This window comes from Sitophilus oryzae, unplaced genomic scaffold (assembly GCF_002938485.1).
Source record: "Sitophilus oryzae breed Bouriz unplaced genomic scaffold, Soryzae_2.0 scaffold_1508_pilon_pilon, whole genome shotgun sequence".
Lineage (NCBI taxonomy): Eukaryota > Metazoa > Arthropoda > Insecta > Coleoptera > Curculionidae > Sitophilus > Sitophilus oryzae.
The window spans coordinates 1,790,506-1,816,847 of NW_022146179.1; the positions used below are offsets into that span (position 1 = coordinate 1,790,506).

The window sequence follows — 26,342 nt, forward strand, 5'->3', positions numbered from 1 at the left end:
TTTAGAGTAGTTTTTCCATGTTGCTATGATTCTCTGCAGAAGTTGTATGATTTGAGGGTGGATTTTGTATATTTGTAGAACTTGTATGAGCCAGGAGTGTGGGACAGTGTCGAAAGCTTTCTGATAATCTATGTATGCAAAATGTAGAGACTTACGTTTTAATTTGGCTTGAGTGTGTATTTCTGCATCTATCACCAGTTGCTCCTTGCAGCCCCTAGATCCCTGACAGCATCCTTTCTGCTCTTCTGATATGATTATTATTCTGCAGGTGAGTGTTGATCTTTGTTGTTATTATTGCCGTTAGTAATTTATAGGTTGTTGATAAACATGTTATAGGGCGGTACTTAGATGGGTTTGCAGTGTCCGTGCCTTTGGGTTTAAGGTAGGTAACTCCCTGAGTTAAAAAAGAGGGAATGGCTTCCGTTCCTTGTACAAAATTTTGAAATATATTCGTTAGTGGTTTGTGGATGCTTGTGAATGATTTTAGCCAGTAGTTTTGTATTTTGTCGTCTCCAGGTGCTTTCCAGTTGTTTGTCTTGGATATGGCAGCTTTGATGTCTTCTAAGGTGATTGTTACATTTGGCATGGCTGTTGTATTTATCTGCTTGTTTTCTTCTTCTGTTATCCATTGAGCTTCTCTGTTGTGTTCTACTGCTTGTGACCAGATATTTTCCCAGAAGTTTTTACTTCTGTAATTGATGGTGGATTGTTTATTTGCTGTTCCGTTGTTTCTAGAGATCTGTAGAACCTTTTCATTTAGTGTTAAAGTTTGTTTTTCTTGTTTTCTTTGGTGGCTCTTCTTGTATCGTTTTAGTCTTTTTGCTTGTGCCTGTAGTTGTTGTTTTTTAGTATCTAATATTTCTACTACTGATTCTTCTGAGCTAATATCTGGTAATATGTTTTGCGGGGGTCTCTTTTTTAGGTTTCCTTTCAAATGTTGTGTGATGACTCCAATTTCTTTCCTCAGTGTGGCTATCTTTTTCTGGAGCCGATGCTGCCATGGGGGTATTGCTGCTTTAGTTTTAGTTAAGTCGTTGTTTTTATTCTTCTGTTCGTGGGTTCGCATAGTTGTTGCTGCTCCACAGTATACGAGCGTGAGAATTTCTTCAATGTCTAGGCAGCTGTTTGATTCCTCAATCCTTTTTCCTATGATCTTATTAATTATTGCAATGGTGTTTTTGATATTTTGTGTGTTTTGTGGTCTGGTAATGAAAGGTCTGGATGATGGGTTTGCTCCCTGGTATTGGGCGTATAGTTCATTAAATGTTTTATCAATTTGATTAGATGGTTTGCATGTGTCTGTTGGCGGGATTAATGTTTCGTGTTGGGTGTGTCTTATCGACGACTCTGCTGATGAACTTTGGGTGTTAGTCAGCATGGTATGTGTTTCGGGTGTTTCTGGTGTGATTGTTTGTGGGTGTGATGTAGGTGAAGCTGATTGTTGTGCTTGTGGTTCGTCTTCATTTTGTATGGCTTCGGCCGCTTGTCTTCTTATAGTTTCTCTTTCTGTTGGAGATATTCTGTTGTTTTGTATTATGACTCGAATTTGGTCTGATAGTCTTTGTTCTGTGATCATTTCCCTAAGTTCTGGATAGATGTTCATAAAGGCCTCATATAACTGACTTCTATATCCTGTTGTATTTTGTTGGAGATTAGTAACGGTGAAGTAACAGAGGAGTAGGTTTTTGTTAATTTCGTCGGTCCATTTCATCCTCTGTCGTGCTTTACCTGCTAGGGTGGTTGTAGGGCGTATGTCCTGCAAAACACTTCTAGCGGGTTCTAGTCCATTATTCGGTGCTGGGTCGTCATCTGTTGCAAGCTGATCATCACGACGGTTCCGAACAGGAGCAGCTTGCCCTCCTGCCCCGCCTCGATTGCTTCTTACATTTTTTGGAGCAATATTTCACACTACATGGGTTGCTAACCCACATAGCGGTACCAGAGCCCAGTTGGCCGGCTAAGCCGTTTTCCACCTCCTACGACGTGGACGTTGGGTTGGAATTTAGGAGGCTTATTATTTATTATTATTATTATTACTTAATAATTTGATATTATTTTCATTAAAAATCTCGATTTTTTATCCATTTTACCACCCCATTCCTTTCTGGTTGAATGAACTGCATCACCATTGAACAATAATAAATCAGTATGTACCTAAAATACTGAAAAACCGGGAAATCCCGGTACCTAAGAGGCGCGGTGCCGAAATTCCCGGTTCTGCAAAACAGCTCTGGTTCCGGAAACCCTAATGTTTGTAAAAGTGTAGTTTGAAATGTTGAAAAAGTAATAAATTAAAAAATAATAAATAAATTAATTCACTTTCACAAAATTTGTATTAATATGACCGTCTGTCCGTCTGAGGACTCTATTCGGGTACCTCTATCCACGTGCCGAGTTTGGTTCCAATCGACCCATAATTAAGAAAAATCCTGATAATTTCATCCATTTAGATACATCGGTTCGAAACGTCGAGTGCGTCATCCTGTAGCTCGTCCCCAATTATGTCGAAATTGATCCACATTTTTCTTCAATATCAAATCGTTAGTCCCGCACTGATAAAGATGTAAACGAAACGTCGTATCCAACTTTGCAGGGTGGGACCATGTGTATCGTCGCTTACATAGCCTACCCACCAAATTTGGTCGCGATCGGACGACGTTATTTTTCTTACACGTTTCTTACGTCAAAACAGTCACAGTGACACGTATCGTACACGGCCAAGTTGGCCTTGGTCCAATCTATACAAAAACCAAATTTCATTTAAATTGGATGATTTTTTGATTTTACTCATTAATGATGGATTTTCGTAGTGCACGAAACGTCGTCAAAATATCATAAAAAGATGGGTTCTTCGAGAGACATAAATCACAGGTAATACACAAATTAAAAATCATCTTCCAAAACGCAGGTTATTTAACATAATTTGACACACATTATAACCTATAATTTGGCAAGACTTTGGCAAGACTCAAAAATCTTAAGCCGAGTTGATACGCATCATACGCATCTGCGTCCGTGCATAGTTCATCGTTCTATCACTCTAATAATATTGAAATATGATTTTTCATTTTTGAAATAAACCAATAAAATTGGTTAAAAACAACAAGAGACGACGCATGACGGATTTATACATATATAAACCCATCCATAATTACTTAAAAAAAAATTGAATATTTTTATTGGACGTCATCTACTTTTTTCTGTTATCATCTCTCAAAATATTACCTGAGTAATAAAACAGAGTAAACGTTAAAAAGTATAGTTATTGTGGCAATCGATTATGACAATGAAAAACGACATACATACCTTACCAAGCAACAAATTAACCACTGGAATAATCCCATATCCGTGTTTACGTCCATCCCTATGTACGAGAGTACGTAGATACTATAGAGACATATTGGGAGGCTAATAGGTGCACTAATACCCGCTGCCAAGCGAAACAGTTCAGAACCAATCCGGGATTAGGCCGTTGCCACAATGAACAGTTTAAGGCTTTTGTGCGAGGGGCAATTTTTCCTCTTTTGTGAAGCGATACAACATAAATAACCTTATTAGGTGGGCACAATGGATTTTCACACGTCCGCGAAGCATTGTGTCGAAATTTTTATATAAACGATGTTTGAACACAAAGCTGACGGTTTCCAGACAGCAGATTCCGACAGAAGGAGAGTTTTGATATCGGTTTTGGATGTGTTTTCTTCGACGACACCTTTTTACTGAAGGAAGAAAAGATGTGTTTTGGTTTAATTTTGTATAAAGAATTTGCGTTCAATGAAGTTCTACTGAGATATGTTTTGAAGCTATTTTGCTCTGTTATATAGGTATTTAAATAATATTTTAGTATTTTATATCATAAAATAAAGGGTGTTTTTTTTGAGTAGTGAGTAGTTATAAATACATCAAGTGTTGAGACATCTTATGCAATATAGTGTATTTAATACATACATATACAGGGTAAGTTTTAAATAAGTACAAATATTTAGGGGTGGTATATTTTGACCCCAAAAACACGATTGTGAGTTTTTTAGGTACTCAAAATTTAAGCAAAAAGTATCTTATTTTTGGAAATTTTAAATTAACTCGGTTATTTTGGACTTATTTGAAAAACGGAAAAGAGAAAATAGGTATGTTTCATTTATCGAGATCTATCAGCGCTGAAAATATATGCACTTATTTAAGACTCACCCTCCTCACCCTGTATAATAGTTTTGTACACCTGTATAATGTGCACCACCCTGTATAAAACTTCATTAACTTCGCCAACGACTCACTCACCGCCATCAAAATTCTAAGGTACTTCTAGAAGTGTTACGAACTTCAAATTTTCAATTTTAAGTGGCATAAGCTTATAATGTAAGGAAAAAATGAAAAATCGCAAAATATTCTTATGGATCAAATGTTGCTCTCTAGTCGCTACCGGTAACCGACTTTCCGGCGATGGTAATATACCAGGCACCTAAATTATAAAGCAATAATCTACCTCTCGATTATTAAGTAAATCAAAACAGTGCCATTAAAAATAAAGTTTTTTTAATTAGAATATAATATCATATCGTGTAATTGCCAAGTAATTATAATTATTACAGAAATAAACATGACTAATATTGATACTATCAGTTTATAACAATATTGTTGAAGAGGTGCTTAGCGAGAGACAAAATAAAATAAACTGACTTGGTTTTACATGAGATCTTTTTACTTTTTATAGTGTAAGAATTGTGTTGCGAGACTTGCCATTATTTACATTTATGTTTTTGAAGGGATATATTTTACTAAAGAAATTCATCAATTCTTATCTGCTGTTTTATTCACTGTAACGTTGTTTTCATTCAGTAATAATAAATAAACTATTTAAAGAACTAGTAATTAAAGTTTACATAGTGTTTCTCAATTTAGAAACAACAAAAGTATCAAAAGGTAATTCTGCTGAGTTATAGAAAGGTTCTTTTCTTAAAACGTCAAACGAACGGAAACAAATTGAATGACTAAAGAAAATGTCCACGAGCGCATATATAATGGTGTGCGGGCAGATGAGCAATTTTTGAAAACAACAGCGGGAGCTCTATTCTGTTCTGGACAGGACAAATTGATTGCTTTGGAAAAATAGTCACCTGGATCTATTAGGTTGTACTGGTCAGTTTAAATCGAGGTTTAAATCTAAAAAAAACTGAAGTTTAAATTGAAGATGATTCTCTATTTATAAATATAATTTTATTATACAGGGTGAGTCTTAAATAAGTGCAAATATTTTTTGAAGTATTATATTTCGACATTAGAAACACGATTATGATTTTTTTGCATTTTTTTTGAAAATTTGGAATTTTATGAAAATTTTGGAATTTTTTTTGGTTTTAATTGAAAACACAATTTCTTATAATATGGCAACATGTACATTAAATTTACAAGGAAGAAACCCCAGAAAAAAGTACAGCGAATAACAGCTGTAGGGACAACTGAAGCAATTCTGGACATGCAATCAATTGACTGGCTGGTGAAGGATCTGGTCGATATCTAGGCTGTCCTAGGATGAAGGGAATTCAATCTGTAAAACCACACCTACTACGGTCACTCGAGGATATTGCCAATGATAGAGAAAAGCATGGGGAAACACCAGTCTATCTACTAGATTGAAATAGACATATGGGGGCCTCTCACCGATTTTAGAGAAAAGAAGACAGCACTTCCCGACAAGTGAAGAATGGGAAACCTACTGATGAATACTTAGTTTATACAGATGCTTCCGTGACTACAGGAGACACAGGCATCTTATCAGAGGCACTAGATATCCGACGATCTTTAAGGCTATCGGATGGCTGTAATGCTCTACTGTTCTACCTGCAACGGGTTACAATGTGTAGTTTTTGCACACGTGCAGAAAAACCAAAAAATATTATACAGACTGGATCAAAGGGAAACCTAAATCTAGTTCTTTCTTTTATCATAGGTCGGTTCTAATAAAAATTCAAAACATTTTTATATGACATACTCTATTTATAGTTGGTATGATACTTGTTATTATATCTACCTTCGAGTTTCGATGGTAAAAAAATAAAAAAAGCATATTTAAAGTTTCTTTTTGATCTCTGCCCTGTACCCTACTGTAATTACCATTAATATTTTAAATGCATTATGTATAATATTAGAAAATTTAATAAGCTCATGAATAGGAACTTCTCTTTTAGTTAACTCGGATATTTTACAGTATTTTCTAATTGGTAAAACGCAAATAATCGTTAGATCTGACAGCCCTGCTGAAACTGGTCGTTTATCTTGAGATAAACCTTGAGGTTTATCTGGACCTGGACGCATCTATGTACGCAATATATCCGTAAGGCCACCTGGTCGTCAGTGCGTTCGGGCTCTAAGATGTAAGGTAAAACGTTACGTGTAGAGGGAGCTTAACAATATCTCTACCGACCTGCCAAACCAACCGCCTCAAAAATCGGACGTAAATCCTCTGCGGCCCTATCGACATTTGGCGGTCGAAATATGATTTAATGGCCTAAAATATCTCTGCCGGTCCTCGCCATTATTCCAAAAATCATAACTCCAGCCACGTTATCGGCCCTTTCGACTCCACTAGCTTCGCGTCCGCCCGATGAATGGACTTGCACCGTCATGTCCAGGCCATTTGGTCCGCGCCGTTGCCCTTATCGCGCCGATAGGATTAAATCCGAGGCCGCATGGTCCACGTTCCGCCGCCACTTTATGACGTGTTTATTAGTTGGGGAGGATTAGGGAAGAGATTTTTTTCGTCAAGGACCACGTTGTCTTTCCCCCTTGAAATATGTATGTACAGGGTGGGTCAAATTCGACGCTTTTAAATGGAAACACCCTTTTCTATAGGAGATAGACAAAAACTAATATCGGTGTCTGAGCTCAATTTTTGTCAAAAACATGATGGTGAAAACCGCATATCGATATCTGTTACCGTTTCGGAGTTACGAGGTGTTTTTTAAAAATATGTATTTTTAACAAATCGCTGTAACTTTTTTGCTATGGAAAATTTTGTATTTTTATGAAAACATTTCCAAAGCACCTTTTTACGTAGAATTTAATGGTTTATGTATATTTTTTTTAAAATTAATAATTTAAGGATTATCAACAGAAAATTTGATTTTTATATGGGACACCCTGTATATTTTTAATTTATTGAAAATACTTTAAAATTACCTTTCCAAAAATATAACACACTTGTTATTTTGCTCGATTCCCCTTCGAGATATAGAGTACCTATATAAAAATTCGCCGGCTTTAAATAAGTAGGCTTTGAACGGCACCCGCTGTAATGCAAAAAAATTCTAGCTGTGAGCATCAATTAAAACGAAAATAATATTTGCTACGAGAGATGCAGAATTTTATAACAATTTAAAATATATTTAACCAACATCAACACATTTAAACTATATCTAATAACAATAAAAATAAATAGCAAACTAAGACATAAGATTTTGCTACAGGTGTTCGACATATCAACCGTCTTCTGTTATGGACAGACGGGGCAGTTTTTTTAGAATTCATTAACTCAGTGGGTGTGAAAGATACCCTCTTATAACTGCTAAGTATTTCTAATTCTTGTCTAGATTATACGGAAGAATAAGGAACCTTTATTCTTCCGCAAATATATCCATAGGATTAGATCCATGGGCGCTAAGTTAGGCGGCCTCGACGGCCAACGGCTGGGGTCTTGGTTAGCTATTCAAATATTCTTGAAATTGGCTGCAAAAATTTGCTGATATCAGCGTTCAGAGGGGGTGCGTCGTCTTGCTGGAAAAATATGTTTTCGAGTTCCATTAAGGGCATATCATCAATAAGGGGTCCAAAGTCCAAAGCCTATTAGTTAAAAGTGGCGAACTTTTAAAAATTCTGTATTTCGAAGGGGATTATAACAAAATATCAAGTGTGCTATATTTTTGGAAAGGTAATTTTAAATTATTTTCAGTTAATTAAAAATATAGAGGGTGTCCTAAATAAACAATCCCTGTACAGGGTGGGTCAAATTCGAGATTTTTAAATGCAAACGCCCTTTCCTATAGGAGATAGGCGAAAACTATTATCGGTGTCTGGAGCCCAATTTTTATCAAAAACAATATGGTCATGTTTTTGATAAAAAATGACCATCAAAAATATGATGGTCAAAACTAAAATCGCTATCTGTTACCGTTTCGGTGTTACGGGGTGTTTTTCAAAAATGTGCATTTTTAACAAATTGTTGTAATTTGCTATGGAATTTTTTTTTATGAAAACATTTCCAAAGCACCTTTTTACGTACAATTTAATGGTTTAAGTATAACTTTTTTAAAATTAATAATTTAAGAGTTATCAACAGAAAAATTGTTTTTTTTTATTTGGGACACCCTGTATATTTTTAATTAAATAAAAAAATAAAATTACCTTTCGAAAAATATAGCACACTTAATATTTTGTTATACTCTCCTTCGAAATACAGAATTTTTAATAGTTTGCCACTTTTTACTAGTAAGCTTTGGACCCCTTATTGATGATCTGTTCCTAATAGAACTCGAAAACATATTTTTCCAGCAAGACAAGGCACCGCGTTAGAACACTGAAGTTATCAGCAAATTTTTGCAGCCACTTTCGAAAATAATTGAATAGCTAACCAAGATCCCAACAGTTGGCCATCAAGGCCGTTGAACTTAATGCCTATATATTTTTACTTTTGCGGAAGAATAAAGGTTCTTAATTGCCCGTATAATCTAGACAAGAATTAGAAGTACTTAGCGATTATGCGAGGATGTCTTTTACCCCCAATGGGTTAATAAATTCCACGAAAAATGTTCAAAAACAGTCCCGTCTGTCCATAACAGTGACGGTCGCCATGTCGAACACCTGTAGGAAAATCTCATGTCTTGGTTTGCTATTAATTTTTATTGTTATTAGATATAGTTTAAATGGGTTAGTATAGTGATGTTGTTAAATATAATTTAAATTGCTATTAAAATCTGCATCTCTCATTTCAAATATTATTTTCGTTTTAATTGCTGCTCACAGCTAGATTTTTTTTGCATTACAGCCGATCAGTTCAAAGCCTATACTTAATTAAGTTCGAGCAAAATATCAAGTATGCTATATTTTTGGAAAGGTAATTTTAAATTATTTTCAATGGATTAAAAATATGTAGGGTGTCCCACATAAAAAATCAAATTTCCTGTTTGTAATTCTTAAATTATTAATTTAAAAAAAAATATAATTACACCATTAAATAAGAAATAAGAATAAAATTAGTATTGAAATCAATGTGAAATTTGTAATTTTTTGATATTGCGGATTTTGCTCTATCTCATAAAATAAAGTGGTGGGGGAATCTTTCAGAAAAATAAGGATAACTCTGATTTAGGTTAGCCGATTTAAACAAACTAGGGCTCGTTTAAAAGAGCTTATCTTGAAACCCTTTACTGACTGCATGTTCTACGCGATTTTCCCTCTTCTCAGACAGTTTGGACTATTTTTTCTAATGCATCTTTATTGTATTGATGAAAAGAGATATTTTGCTACAGGAGGTTCAGTATCCAATTTGGCCCACCAGGGTGTCCCATTTTCGTGTGTTTTGTAACGCTTCTCGTTGATGAGGAGAGCTACAATACTGCGGTTTTCACATCATTGTTTTACTTATTTGTGAAACTAAAAATGCGCTACACACATAGATTTGTACTAGGCCTCTTAGTTTCGGAAATACAGGGCGAAACTAAAAATGTTGCATTTTTCGACCTTCTGAGTATCTCGATTATCTTATAACTCATCGAAAAGATGAATACTGAGTCCTATAGAGCTTGGAATTCAGTGCTCAAAGTTGTGAAACTTATGTTCTTTAAAAGGAATACCCTGTATATTATATATTTTTGCCTTGTTTGATAATCTCTCTAAGAATAAAAAAATAGTAAATAGAAAAATTTCAGTACAATATTTGATTTTGAAAACTTAAATACACCTAGAGTAATATAAAAATACGCCTAATAAAGCATTAAAATTGTCTCTATTTTTACAAAAACGTATCTATTTCAAAAGCAGTAAGGTGCGATAAATCTTAATTAAATTTACCTTTATTTGAATCTTAGAAACTAGACATGTAATAATATACAGGCAGTTCTAGTTATCTATTAATATGGGACATTTTGTACCTTTTGAAAATAATTTTAAATTGTAGCTTTGGTAGTCTTCCAACAATCTGATCACTCACAATTTCTAAAAATTTAGTCGTGTAACTACAATACTCGTGTCGAATTAGGTGAATAACCCTGTAGAAGTAAATAGTGTCCAATAACGCATTCTGTGTTTACGAAATATTGGGACACCCTGTATTTAACAAGAAATTAATTTGCCTTTTTACAAGCGAGTCTATTTTAATAAAATGAAGCACAAAAAAATAATTATTTTCATATTACATTTCTCAAATTTTGCAGTAAAGTGCTAAAATAAAGGGCTTACTTTTTAATTATAAATGTATTAAGTATATTATGTCAGTTCAATTATGCTCATTATTGGAGGGTAATACACTCTCTATCATAAGTAGTTTCCGCAAATCTAAAGTGTTCGAAAGCTTTAATGCTACTAATGCACAAATCTTATTACAAGTGGGTCATAAATTATATATATTGTGAGTTTATTAGTTTATTATATATTATGACACTGACAATAAATAATTTTCGAGTACCAATCAGTAGTCGGGATTACGATTAGCTGTATATACTTGTTGACTTTTATTACATTTTAATATTAAACGCCCAATAACTAAAATAGAGATATATTTACAGGTATATTTATATTTTTGCTAAAATTACTTTTAAAAAATAATCAATCTTTTCTTTTTTAATGTACAGGGTGTCCCAGGCGGAGCGTGCATTAGAAGTTTATAGAGAACTACAACAACTAGATCGGAGATTTTTTCCACATCATTGTTTCACAATGAGATCTATCGATTAAAAATATTTTCAATATGGTGGAAATACCGGAGGTCGACAACAACTTTCTTATTTATACCCCCACTTTTTTATTAACATTAATATTTTCTATAAAATTTTATGAATTTTGATGTCAAAACCCTATATCTAAAGGGGCGTCCAGACCGGATGAGCGAGCAGGAGCGAGCAAGAATTCGGGTATGTTCTATGGGAACGCTTAACTGGTGTGGACGGCTCTGCGAGCGAGCGAATGATTGCTTGCTCGCGCTCGACGCTGTTCCACGCCGCGCCGTGTCGGTACATCAAAGAAAATTTGCGCTATTGCACGTTCGGTTTGGACGGGATTTTGTTTACCACGTTTGAGATCGAATATCAAAAATGGAATGGCCGAATGAAGTTGTTTTGGAACTAATAGAGGAGTACAAAAATCGTCAAGACCCGTAAGGTTATAGCTAGCCTTTCTCTAGGTGAAATTGCTTCTCGGTAATTGGTATCACTTTTCATTATTTTCATGTCAATTAAATCTAATAAGGTTAATACCTTATTAGATCTAATAAGGTATTAAAATTTGTAAGTGAAATCCGACAAAAGTTCTTAAATTTTCCAGAATCTCCTGTTTCAATTCAACATCGTTTAGTAAATTGTTAACACCATGACAAACTCGATTTTTAAAAAGAGTTATGTTCCACCATCTCCTCTGCAGTCGTTGCCTCTTTTGACGTTTCAACAATTTATAAAATACAATAAAAGACGCACAAGCAATAATTTTTTCCGACATTATGAACATGAAGTGCCACACACCGATCAACGGCGAACATACAAATAATCGCTGGTCTAATAGGTCTGGACGGAAGCTGATCATGTGCTCGAGAGCAGCAGAAATCACGAGCGAATTTGAATAAATGTTTGCTCGCGCTCGTTACTGCTCGCTCATCCGCTCTGGACGCCTCTTAACATTAACCATTTTTGAGGGAAAAAAATATTTTAAATTTTTGGAGGAAAATGTATATTATAGTACCACAAATGTTTTTGCTGGTACAAATGTAAGAACTTGACAACGCTGTTTCCGATACGCTTCAGTCCGTCCGCCAAAAAAAATGTATGGAAGGAAAGGATATGGAACGGAAGAGAAACGGAACGGATAGTGTGGATTGTCCTATTCATTTACATGATATAATATTTTATGTAAATGGAAGGGAGCTGATATGGAAGGTATAGTATATAGTGAGAATCAGCCTTTAGGTTTTTGGTTTGGTTCACAATCATAGTAAAGCACTTGGAAAGAATTCTAGATTCGGTTTAGTTTTTATGAACAAGCTTTAGGTTTATATTGTATTCAGCGGTGTTTACAACAATGCATTTTTTTTCCTAGTTATTTAGATTCAAGGGCAAAATAGGTACCCAGTCGTTTTCAAGAAATTAACCTGCCTGTCCTGCCTCAAAACATATTATTACATAAACGCAGAATAACACTACTCAACAAATTTAAAGGAAAAGAAGGCGACTGAAGTACTAGGAGGTCTATGGAGGTATTTGAGGTACCCTGACGAATCTAGGTTCAAAAAATTTCCATCACGTACAGATTTTGAATTACAGAATGTATTGGTTATTTTTATTTTTTTCTGATATTTTCATATAATTTATACTAAATTTTAAATGAAAAACTTAGTTTAAGAATAACAGGTTTTATTTGCAACAACTTGAAATACATTTATACTAAATCTTTTAAAGACAATTTTTTCGCAAATGCTGACTTTTGCTTATAGTCCTGGTCGCTTTCCCTCACAAGAAACCAACAGTAATCTCCCATCAATGTCGGATTCCATCTGCCTTGGTATCGTTGCTCCACTGTTAGTATGTCCTGGTGGAACCTTTCTCCATGCTCGTCGCTCACTGCACCTAAATTTTCAAGAAAGAAATTTAAATGCAAGTGCAAAAAGTAAATTTTGAGAGATATGCGACAGCCCATTTTATTATAGTTCTCAAGTAATTCTTTTACAAGTTTTTCATAGGTTTGTACTTTTCTGTTTCCTAAAAACTACAACACTTACAAAAAGTGAACTTTTTCGTTTTTTTTTGCGTTGCAAACTATTAGAATATTATTTTCATTTTTTTGTTCTTTGACATTATAAACATTTATAAATGTTTATTTTAACAATAAGACTGACAATATTATTTGTATAATGTTTTGTATTATCTTTTGGTTGTTTGTTTGTGTACCTTGTTTTTTTACTTTGATTGTTAATTTACCTTTGTCTACAAATTGAAAAATTTTTTGACAATAAAGGAATTTATTTATTTATTTATTTATTTAAACACTTACACGTTACACTAATTTATATTTTTTTAATATTAACAAAAATTGATTTGACACATGCTGTAATTTAGTATAATTTGATTTTAATTATTTTTTCCATCAAAAATCTTACGTGTTAGGAAATTTTTATTACCATTTTAGATTTTAGCAACCCAAAATTACCAAGAATCAGCCTCTGACATCACAGTCGCAAAATGACTGTAAAGTAGTGTAATTATTAACTTAATAAAATTAATATTTTATAAGTTTCGTCTGATCAGTGATAATAAACAGTACAAAATGAGATGACAATAAATCTAAGCCAATCTATTATGTAATTGCAGCGCAAATACTCCAAACGCCAATATATCTTTATGAAGCGTAAAGCGCGTCGAGTGCACATGTCACAAAACTACACACAATACAACTTACCAGGATAACCTCTTCATTTGGAGTGTTATATTCTGAAGCACTTCAAATTCGGAAGTTGTTCACTGCTAGTTAGTCTATATAATTCACCAAATTTGTTTAATTTTTACTATATCTGATTATCTATATATAACAACGTTGTGTATTTTACCTAATAGTTAGATTATTATTAGGAATTTTATTAAAATTATTTATTATAGAATCAATATTCATTCGTTTATAGTCCATCAGTACTTATTTTTTAATTATCTCTAATTTATTTGACACTAGATTCCGATTCTAAACCGTCCTAGAATTGTGATACGCCTGTGCAGGAGGACATATAAGGAAATATTTCATTTGCGCATGCGCTGTGATACGGTTCAGACTCGGTAATAACAAGAACCCGAGCTACATTTGTTCGTCTCTTTTCTCTCTCTCTATTTAAATCATGTGCACTCCCCCGGAAGATCACAAGAATGCTATAAAAATCGGAGAATTCGGAGAAGAACTATTGGAATATGTGGCGGAATTCAATTACAGGCAGTTTGATTTCGGAAAAGGCCAATATTGACTCTTAATCTCAGCACAGGATTAGCAGCGCCTCAAGGGCATTCTGGAAATTACAAGACAGGGTTTTCTACAATCATGACTTAAGTACAAGAACGAAACTTGCAGTGTACCGAACCAGACCTGATTATGACAAATCTATCGACACCTTATATGTTAAAATCCATCGAGCAGATTGGGCTAGAGTACTTGCCGAAGAAATTTACATACATTCATAGAATCGAAAAGCAGCAGGATGAATATAATGTGGACTATTCCAAATTAACAACATAAAGACCTACGCTTTAATCCGTAAAAAAATATATATGTATTAACATCTCGAAAAACTGCATTTAACAAATTAAAATTTAAATCAATACATAAATGATGAGCCAATCAAAGAATTTAAATCAAAAATAAACCAATGATTGCCGATTTAAATTCTACAAAAAAGTTTTTGTCATATCATAGTTAATTGTTCATATATTTTTGCGTTGTACTATAAATTTAAATAACCACAAAATCTGTTGTCCACTATACATTCTGTCCTAATACTCCGTGGACATACTACTACCAATTTTTGGAATCAAAAAAAGTTCATTCGACATAATTTATTTTAATAACCGTTAGTCCGATTTGAATGAAATTTTGGATGTCTATGTTTTGCTAGGTGTTTTAACATTTGGCTTTCACAAAAATCAAGGAAATGTACTGGTAAACAACTATGTATTTTTTGGATGAAAATAAGTTAATTGCACATAATTTACCTTTATACAAAAGTGCTTCGTTTGTCCGTTAGAGGGCACCAATCAAAATCAAATTTTAATCAAAATTAAACCCGAACGTTAATTAATTTAACAATTATATTTTTTAAACTTTTTATGAAGCTTATTGTCAAATATAATTTGTAATACTAACATAAAATTACATAGTTTTGCCAACTAGATTATTAGTGAATAATAATGCAGTAATAATCTAGTTGATGGTGGAGGCAAGAATGTGACTCTATCGACAACAAAGTGTCTTGTCTCTGGGAAATAGGACAGAAACAGGACACTCAAAGATGGGAAATTCTATCGGGGAACTTTAAATTCTATCTACTCCAAATGAGATCGGACCAAATGACCCCTCTTTATCACTACCACAAACCATTCGGGGTGAACAAAATAGATCGAGGAATGTGGACAGATATAACATTCCTTCAGGATGGACTAACCTAGTATACAGACGGGTCAAAGACCGCTATCGGAACAGGAGCTGGAGTATTTGGCGAAAGACCAAGGGTAAGTTTGTCATTTTCCTTGGGTAACCACTCAACCGTATTCCAGACAGAAATCTTCGCCATTCTACAATGTGCGAGAGAAAACAATAGAAGATCTTATTCAGATAAGCTCATCCATATATGCTCAGACAATCAGGCGGCACTTGGGGCGCTTATGAGCCCAAAGGTATCGTCGAGACTCGTCTGGGAATGCCTAGGTGAACTGGGAGCTCTGGGTCCAAGGAACAGAATTAAATTATTCTGGGTGCCTGGCCACAGCGGCATCCAAGGCAACGAAAAAGCCGATGAACTAGCTGGGCAAGGATCATTGGCATCCTATCTTGGTCCAGAGCCAGTACTGGGAATACCCAAACATATGGCCCGTAGTGCACTAAAACTCTGGATCAGGGAAAAACAGAATGTCCACTGGAGAAACAGACAGGGGCACAGGCACAGCAAAGCTTTTATCCAAGGACCTGGTTCTAAAACCGCAAAAGAACTGCTAATGCTTAGCAGGAATAAATTGCGGATTACAACAGGCCTCTTGACAGGACACATGGCTGTCAAGTGTTACGTGAACAAGCTCAACCTGTATCAAGGAACTCTTTGCTGCAGACTCTGCGATAAAGATCCTGAAACAGCGGAGCACATATGTCACTGCGAGGCTCTGGATCGGAAGCGACACTTTTTATTTGGGAAAGCTAGGCTAGAACCGGAGGAACTATGCTCCCATCCTATCAAGGACCTGCATAAGTTAGTGTAGGGCACAGGGATAGGAGAATGGGTGCAAATATAGAAAGGGGACAAACACAATAGGCCTCACAGGTCGCAGTATTTCCGGCAGAGTGAAAAAAAATAGTGCATAATAATATCCAGAGCTTTATGTGACAAAAAACATTTTTTAGAAGTCAGCTTTGAAAAAATATTTTTTTTTCTCAAAAATTATGCACGGATGCGTTTTTTTTACAAGAGAAAAAATGTAGTAAATACTAAAGGTACCGTTTTACGAAAATAAAATCGTCCGTCGGTGGAGATGGAAAATATTTATACTAAAATTTATATAGGGGTGGGGGTACTTTTCACCCTTTCCGTACTTTTTGTTGATTTTTGTAAAAGCCAAATGTTGCCAAAAGAGCACTTAACAAAATATAGACACCCAAAATCTCATTCAAATCGGAATAACGGTTTTTAAAATATCTGAAAAAATGTGTTTATTTTTTTAAAGTTTGATGCCCTCTAGCGGACAAACGAAGCACTTTTGTATAGAGGTAAATTGTGTTCAATGAACTTATTTTGATTCCAAAAATACGTAGTAGTTGTATGTCTACGGAATATTCGGACACCCTGTATACAAGCTGAACTAGTAGATTATACAATAAATAATTCAATAAGTGAGGATTCCAAATTATCAACAGTATTCCGAATTACCCACATTTACTCTAAGTAAAAAAATACAATTCTTGTTTAAAAAAAAATACAGCAAACACGGAAATATAATTTTTAGATATTGATGTTCTGCTTAGTATAAATTTATCGTATGGCTCATGTACATGCAAGAAAACCAGACTCCTAAACATAGACATAAAATAAACTACAATGTAAGTGAAAACATTACAATGTAAATATAAAAAAACGTATATGATAAAAAGACAACATAAAAAACGTATTTAGGAACACTATATATTAACATCTAGATGCCCTATCCATTCCACAGCTGCTGGAGAGGCCTCTAGAAAGTCCCTCCAGTCTTCACCATAAGCGTGTAGGTTGCACTCTCTAGCTATGTCATGGATGGTTTGGTGAGTGGATCCGCAATCACATTCTGGGGAAGGTATTTTACCCCACTTATAAAGGGAATCCGCACATCTTCCATGGCCAGAGCGTATCCTATTCAAAGTTGACCATGTTTTCCGGACTTAAAAGTATAAAGTCAAATAATTTTAGATTGAGCATTTGAATTTTTCAAGATTTGCGGGATTTAATATCGGGATTTGGATGATAAACATACACTCGGGTTTCTGGGATACACTCCTTGTGAGGACTTTTGGGAAATTAATATAATATACTTTAGGTATAGGAAGTAAAAATAATAATTTCAAATATATTGGCGATTTGATCAGATACATCAGTAAAGATAAATTAATTAATATTACTAAGTAACCTTCATTTGAAAAAAAGTCAATTACGAAAGTTTTGAAACAAATATGATATCGCATATCAAATTTTTATATCAAAAATGATAATATAGAAATCAGGCTTCGTAAACGAATCATAATAAACTGGATGTACGCTTTATCTCTTGTTTGTTTGTCTTATCGCCTACCTGTACATATATAGATATAACATAACATAATAAGTAATCACTCTTATTGATTTTAGTAAATCGATTTTTTCTTTGAGATAAGAACGAATAAACGAATGTTGCTATCGTAACTTTTATCACGGTTTTTATACATGAATCTCTAGGTATAATTATTGTATAAATAGAATATATTATATATATTCCTTCTTGATTCCGTTCAATGCACGTTCAATGATAATCAAAAAAATACATTTTTTACATATTCGTTATTTAGCAACAGAATGACAACGTCGCTTTCTTGTCTAGATTTCTTTTTGTACATATCACTATGATGTTGCATGAAAAAAATAAACATGTTTTTTTGGTTTATTAAAGGGCAAAGTAACAAAATTCCTATCTTTTCAATAGATTTACGTCACAGACTTTTTTTTGAAATACAAACATATTTTATGATATTGCCAAAGGTAATTTTTAGAAAAATAAATAAAGATATACATGTATGAATCAACTACTTATTATTAATTAAATGAAATAAAAAATCTTATAATTTAATGATTAATCATTTCAACGAGCTTCTCACGATAGCGTCATGGAGAGTGGTAACGATAGAAAGTAGTATGCCAATGAGGAAGTTGAGATGGGTCTTTGGAGCATCGTAACTCGGGCTCTATATGAGCTAGGGGGCGAAACTCTTCGAACTCCATCTACATTTCGATGGAGCTCCGATTTAAAGGGTCTCTGGAGCGTTGTAACTAGGGTCCTATGTGAACTAGGGGGCTGAGAGACAGGGAATGCATCAAGCCTATGGTCTTTTAACGACTCTAATATTTACAATTTCTAGAAATCTAATAATTTTGCTACAAAATACCGCATCGTATAGCGTGAGATACCTAGTATATTTTAATAAAAAACAATTTAGGATATTTAAAACAGTAAAATATCAGAAATTCCATCTCATAAGTATTGTTTTTTACACTCTTATTAATATAATAATTGTACGAAAAAGATAATCATCTAGTAAAACAAAAATATTAAAGCTTTTTTAAGTAAATTTCCATCTTTTTTTATTTATAAGTATAATGTATTATAAAAATCTTGAAATATGAAGTAATTCTGTAAGACATTTATTAATACCGAAAATACATGATCGATCTTGATAAAATAGCGAAATATTTCATAAAAAAAAATTAAATTGTTAGTGAATTCAATTTCTCTTATCCTTAAGTGGAGGATCACGAAAAACGCAAAAGAAAATATTAAATTTTATCAAACCCTCTATATCGCATAACAAAACAAAAGAGTTGAAGTAAAAACAAGAAATGTTTCATGTAAAGTAGTATTTTAGAATTGATTTTTTGGAAAAATCCATATTTCGTTGGAAACAAGAACATCAAGAATCGTAATGGTGAAATATTATATCTATAAAAGTTGAAAGGGACGCTGGTAAATTCGACTGGATTTCTAATTTACATTCTATAATCTACATTACCACAACATTTAAAAAGTGAAGAAAAAACATTAGTTTAAATAATTTAGATGGTTTTCTCTTTAATTACAAAAAAATGATTTTATAATTTATAAAGAGTCATTCAAGGCGATGGTAAGTTAGAAGTTTAGGGAGAACCGTTGATAATTTTTAAAATTTGCGTTTTCAGCGTCACAATGTTGCTCAATATTTGAAAAGTAGTAGCGTTGAAAGTAGAATTGTGAAGATACGCAACCTAATGGGCGAATTCGTGACTAGGATGATTTGATTTCCCCTTACGCCTCAAGTGTTGTACGGTGGAGCCTCCACTCGTTCTGCGGCCAACACATAAAACACTCATTTCCTCTAATTCGGCTTGCGAAGTCATATCGAAGACGGTGTGGCACTGAAAGCGACAGTGTTGCCATATTAAAATGTGTAAGATCTGTAATACGGTTGACAAAAATATCTTTGGATGAAATATCCACGTTTATGTATAGAAAATTTATTTGTGTTAAATATAGAATAAACAACAAAAAAATAAATAATTTCTATAGGTACTGAATATTTCGTACCCGATTTCGTATGATCGAAAAAAGACGTTTAGTTGGCTTGGAAATATCGAACTATTGACATTTACCATAATATTTTACATATGAAATAACAGCGATCTTCACTTCCAAGCCAACTCTGACGCCGTTTTTTGTTTAATCATATAATATTATATTAAGTTGTTTAATGATAGAAAATCCGTATTATTAACAAAATATCCAGAAGATATACGTACTTCCGAAAGGCGATTCCGTCAGAAGAACGTTTGGCGTTAACATTACGGTTCCTCGCAAGTAGTGATTCTTTTACTAGTTTGCAGTATATGTGGAAAATATCCAAACAGCTGATATCCGAAATAGTTCCTGAAGTCTGCCAGGCTCTTGTTGATCTTTTAAAAGAATATATCAAGGTAAGTTTAGAAAAACTTTATTTGCTTACTAACTACGTACCTTTAAATATAGTAAAAACTAAAAACAACATAAATATTTATTAACTGTAATCATCTTCACCATCATAAGAATGAAAGAATCTTGCCACGCTTGAATGGGAATCATTTGGAGACGTTTGCGGAGTTGATACTGTGGACGAAGATTGTAGTCGACGATTGCTGACGTCCCTGTTCAGTTTTGTCAGCAATTTCCCCCCAAGCATCTTCTTTATTAATTTTATTGAAATACAGCTCATATTTAACTTTCCATAAAATAGGCCCTTTCTCTAAAATTCTTTGATTAATTGTAAACACCTGTCTTGCTAAAAATCCATGTCGTACGAGGCCGTTCGGTGTGTGTTATACGCTTGTGTGTGTGTGTTATACGCTACTAAAAACCCGTCCAGGCTGAGCACAAATTTCCTTTGATGGACCGACAACTCTCGGATCGGCTGGCGCACCGCATGAGCGTGTTCGGCGCAGTGTGTTCGTCCGTCTACATTTGGCTCAAAGTGCTCATTCGGTTCGTTTGCTCAGATGTGTACGCGGCTTGATAATATAAAATAATTAAAAATTTAAAAAAATATATTTTTTGCTTAAATTTTGAAAACCACTGGCTCGTTTCTGGGTTATCTTTCTTGTAAATTTAATCTACTACCTATGTTGCCACATTGTCAAGAAAATATGTTTCTTTTTAATATATTACTTTTATCGAGATCTACCAGGCTTGAAAATATTTGGACATATTTAAGACTCACCCTGTATAGGTGAATTATTTTTTTAATTTTATATCGATTTAAAATTTTCATCTGTACTTTATATAAATAACTGATAAAAAAAACATTTATGTTATGTCATTAGCCAATGATGGGTAAACTGTAGCACGATATCTCTGCATGATCACATATTAAATACAAAACGATATTGTATTTATTTAATTAGAACTAGATGTTTAAAAATGACAAAAAAATAATAAAACACCAAAGATTAAATTTTTCTCTGACGTCAAAGTGAATATGTTACCTTTAAATAAAGTCCTTTAAAATAATAATTATCAAATTAATATCTTTATTGCAGAGAACCTGTAGGTCCACTTAACTTAATATTTAAACATTTTTAAGTGTATGGCACTTAAAAATGTTTAAATATTAAGGGCTGTTGTACATTAAGTAGTAGTAGATCAAACATATTTGCGGATGATTTTATAGATAACATATGTTAAAACAATTTAAATTACATTGTTACAAGTTCTACCATATGGTTCGTATCATATAATCAATGGCGCTTTTAACGGGAAAAGGATTAGGCGTTGATTGAAGGAAATAAGAAGATGGGCTAACCTTATGGGCGATTTCGTGGCACAAATACAGGTAGTGGCACTACCTGTCCGAGATACAGCTAGCGAGACTTAGTGCTGCTGCGCACTGATCGAAAAAAGTCATTTACAGCGCAGCGGATAAAGACTACTCATATACTCATACTTCCGTCATAATGAAAAACGCAGTAACCTTAGAAATCGCAGTTTCGAGAAAAACGACCTCAAAGTTTAGAGCGTGTTTTTTTTAAATACATTTTGTTTAACTTTCACTGATGTGATTGCAAAGTATAGTGTCTTGTGACTTTATTAAACAGGTTTTTTGATAGTTTGGTATTTTTATAATATTTTGTTGAAGAAAATGCGTTTCTCGTTAGTACCTTAGCACTTTGATGTGCAGCCATTGGGTTCAATTGTAAAAAAACTATTTTTACATTAGTTTCTTGATAATATTGATTAATTAAACTAAGTTTTAGGGTACCAATAGGGTACCTTAACGAAACAAATAAAATCTACCAATTTAAAATGTCGTTTAAATTTAAGAAGTTATGGCATTTTGAATTACTGCGTGTAATTAAAGCATATTACGTAGAAATGCTATAATAAAAATATTACTTATGATTAGGAACGACAACTAAAAAAAATAAACACAAAGGTATCAAAACAATATATTAATACATATAATAAAATTACAGATAAACATCAGATTAACAAACTATTATTCAAATGATTCGTTTAGATCATTGGATTGAGATGAGAAAATGATCTCTTTTCTTCGCCCATTAGAGGACAAAGCTTTTGGATGATGGCTTCCTTTTTTGATTTAGTTATGCCCCTGGGTCGATTTCGAGATGGCGGCAGAAGAATCCCTTCTTTTTCGGCTTTAATTTTCAAAAAAGAAAGCTCTATATCATAATTTTTACTGTAGGTTAAGGAATATTTCCCACGTTTTACAGAGACTGTCGTCATTTCGGAAACATAAGATTCGTGGTTCGGTTTTTTTAATTCTTACTTGTAACGAACTGTCAGTCCAATCGTAAAAATTATTTGGCCTCATTTTTAAGATTATAACCTTTCCAGAGTTTGTTGCCTGCATAGCATCTCTGAAATCTCTAACGTCGCATACACTCCCCTTATGCTTCATAGAAAGTTCCACCTGGGGCCTGTAACACAAAATCTACAACTGTAACAAGTGTAGAGCTTGTTGAAGATTCACTTGTAGCTACAATTCCTGTTAATTTCTGTAACACAAAGTTCTCAAAATGACTTGTAATAACGGCGAATATTTCTAACAAGTGTAACTAAAGTGCACAAGAGTTGTAGGACAGACGCACTAAGCAAGTTCGTTCTAAAATTAATTTTGGTAAAAATGTCTTCGAAACAAGTGGTGTTTGCTAGAAAAATGCAATGGCTTATGCAAATTAAAGAAAATAAAGAGGTTCTTTTTGGGGCACTCTCGGATACTCTTCGAAAAGAAGACAAGGTGAAGCAATAGAAAGAGTTCTCTTGCTCAAAGCATGTGCTTAATGCCCTTAGAGAAAGATTGGACATACGCAAGAGATACCCTTTGGCAAAATCTAAAGAAGAGTGCAGTGGTAAGTGTTTTATGTTGTATTTTGGATTAAAACAGATTCTCAAAATTACAAAAAGAGAAAGCGTCTAATCGCGTATCTGTTTTGTTAGTGTATGTTATAATCATAGAGTGTTGTGCAAAAAAATACCTACTAATCCATAATCATTTAAGCTCCTATTAGCTTGCACATTCATACATAGTATGTGAAAGCTTGCTCATTTGTTTCTTTTTTATTTACCGCTGAAGAACGGAGTATTTGTTGGTATCTAGAAAAATAGATATATATTCTTTAAATCTCCTATTTTAGTTAAAATTGGATAATGCGAAAAATGTGTCCCCCATTGCTTAACCAGTGTAGTGCAATCAACATTTTCTGTAGAGGCTGCAGTCCATACCACCACGCTGTTTTTGTAGCGCCGGAGAGAGGTCTTCTACAAGATCCTGGCATTGCGCTCTACTTAGTCGAAAACGATCCTCAAATTTTTTATCGGAAAGGAATGCAAAGTCAGTTCTCTCTCTGAATCGATATGGCAGACGAGGTTCATTTTCGTCATCACTTGAATTTGACCACATTGCGCGAGACGTGTGAATAAAGCAACGCCTTCTTCTAAACTGATTCTTGTAGAATTTTGTACCCACCTTTTAAGCATGGTTAAATTGTGCCTACAATTGTAATGGAATGCGTAACATAAACTTACAAGTGTTATTTTTGAGTTACAGAACAGAACTGCAATTGTAAAATATTTTCTGTTATTATAAGTCTTACACAGGTAAGTACAAGTTGCCGTGTGTTACGAAACTTTACAAGTCTCTATCCAAAAGCGTACAAGTGTAGCACTTGTAGGTCTTGTGTTACAGGCCCCTGGTGGTGAAAACTGTCGGCACATATATATGTATGCCCCGGTTCAAAATATTTGATTGTTATTTCTTCGGTGGCTATTTCGGAGGAATTAACAACAAATACAAGGAAGCTAAAAAATGCCTAATTCTTATTTTGGGCAGAGAAGTTATCCATCCACAAGGTTATTTTTCTAGCAGCCTTGTTTTCCAAAAAAAAGAGAAGAAAGCACTAATGATGTCTTCTTTTTTTCTTCTCGCTATCCCTTCATGCCAAAGAGCTCCAATTAGTTTTAAATATTTCTGTTTATGTCTCACGGGGACAGAATACTCATTAAATACGATGATTCTGGGAGTGAAAATGGCTATTTTCCAGTCGTGCAGTAAATCCAATTTAGTAATACTGCGTTTTTGATTAAAGAACAGTGACGTTTTGGGAGAAGCAGACTAATAGTTTTTGCAGTTAACACACGGATACTGCAGTTTCCATTATGAATGGTTGGTTACTGCATTTTTAAAAGTACTTGATGACGTTTGAGTGTTTCATTGAGATACTGCATTTCTTTTTTCTCTATTTTTTTGGCGATTTTTTTTAAAATTTAGGATACTAGGATTGTAAAAAATAACCCTTTATAATCTGATTCAACAAAAATCTCAAAAACGACTTACTGCGCTTTTCATTATGACAGCATAGACAAAGAAATTTTTTTATTTACTTATCTATTATCTTGCCGGAGTCAGTGTTGCCAGAACAACGGATTAATCTGTAAATTTGCGGATTTTGGGCACAGTACGTTAATAATACGGATTTTCTATCATCAAACAATTTAATAAAATGTTATATTATTAAACAAAGAACGGCATCAAAGTTGGCTTGGAATGATGGGTTTGATCTCTGTTAAAGATCGCTGTTATTTCATATGTAAAATATTATGGCAAACGTCAATAGCCGCCATTTCAAAGCCAACTAAATGACTCTTTACTCGATTCAGTACCTATAAAATAATTTTTATTTTTGTTGTTTATTCTATCTTTAACACGAATAAAATTTTAATACATAAACGCCGATTTTTCATCCAAAAATGTTCTCGCCAAATGTATTACAGATATTACACATTTATTTTAATATGACAACACTGTCGTTTTCAGTTCCACACCGTCTTAGATATGCCTTCGCTGGCCGATTTAGAGAAAATAAGTGTTTTATGCGTTGGCCGCAGAACGAGTAGAGGCTCCACCGTACAGCACTTGAGACAAAAGGCGAAATCAAATCTTCCCAATTCTTTCAATCAACGGATTAGGTCTATTGATGGCACTCCACCATAAATTCTCTCGAAACCAATGTATAGGTATTCAATTTTTTACACTACTGTACAAGATATCCTTTCTTGATTGTAGGTATACCAGTATGAGCACAACATTGCTTCATCAGTAAACATATATTGATTTGAACAAAACATTTTTTGATTTCTATAAATTTAATGACAAGTTTCTATTTTTTGTTTAAAAGTTTAAAATAAATTCTCCGATATTTTATATTTTTGTTTATAATATAAAAGTGTAAACGCTTAAATATAAAACAGATGTTTTTTAATGTGATAAGTACATCCAATTCATTTTAATACCCATGCTTGAATAATTTTTTGAAAGCGTTATGGTTATCATCTTTTATTTCAACCAGATACTACTTGATCGATCAGTATTAACAACTTCAAAACATAAGTTATAAAGCTATTATATTTGATACATTTCGTTTTTGAAAAGGATATTGAAATGGACGATGGTACTCCGTTTGAAGTAGAACCGTTTGAGCACATCTCTACCATGATTAGTGTCCTCCACATATCATGAATACAATCTGTATATAATGATAACGAAGTACGAATGTACAGAACGAAGATTTACCAATGAGATCATCGCTGCCACCTCTAGTTTACTTGGACACCATTATTTACTTGGATTGGTTTGAATCCCCGGGTCTTCAAACCTCAGTCAAAAAACCGTTACTATGGTTAGATCATGGACGAATTGATGGTGGGGCAACGTGGGTAGTTGCGATTAAATTCATTTGCCAACTATAGACACATTCTGTACAGGGCTGACTAACTGGAATTTATATTTCCCGGTAAGGATTCATGTGGTAGCTTTGCTGCAAAAAATGTCAAGTTGCCACATTTATCTATTTGTTTCCTGGCACTGTCATTCGTTTTGACACTTTAGATTTGTATTACGAGTTTTTGGTTTAAATGAATTGTGTTGTAATACTGTAAGTTTAAAAAATCTTACTGACAGTTCATGCAGTAGAACATTGTTCTTTTTAAAACCTCTTTTAGTGCGAAGTGTAGAAGATTGTTTTATAGCCGTAAAAAATAAAGTGCTTTTAGGGTGCTGAATTTAGTTGAGTAAATAATAACTGTTTATATAATTATAATTAA

The 26,342-nt window shown here is 33.7% G+C and overlaps 1 protein-coding gene across 1 annotated transcript; it reads right to left on the reverse strand.

Moving 5' to 3' along the window:
• Positions 1-214: 214 nt before the first annotated feature.
• LOC115878300 lies at positions 215-19,591 on the reverse strand. Its single transcript, XM_030894756.1, has 3 exons — positions 19,504-19,591; positions 12,677-12,821; positions 215-1,877 (listed from the first exon to the last, which is right to left on the reverse strand). Exons 1-3 carry the CDS (start codon positions 19,589-19,591, stop codon positions 215-217), a joined length of 1,896 nt encoding a protein of 631 aa, XP_030750616.1.
• Positions 19,592-26,342: the final 6,751 nt, after the last annotated feature.

Coding starts and splice junctions, on each gene's coding strand:
- LOC115878300 (XM_030894756.1), bottom strand. CDS start 19,591: ATGACTTCGCAAGCCGAATTAGAGGAAATGAGTGTTTTATGTGTTGGC. Junction 12,822..19,503: donor CACCGTACAACACTTGAGGC/GTAAGGGGAAAT, acceptor TTGAAAATTTAG/GTGCAGTGAGCGACGAGCAT. Junction 1,878..12,676: donor GACCAGGACTATAAGCAAAA/GTCAGCATTTGC, acceptor AAATGTAAGAAG/CAATCGAGGCGGGGCAGGAG.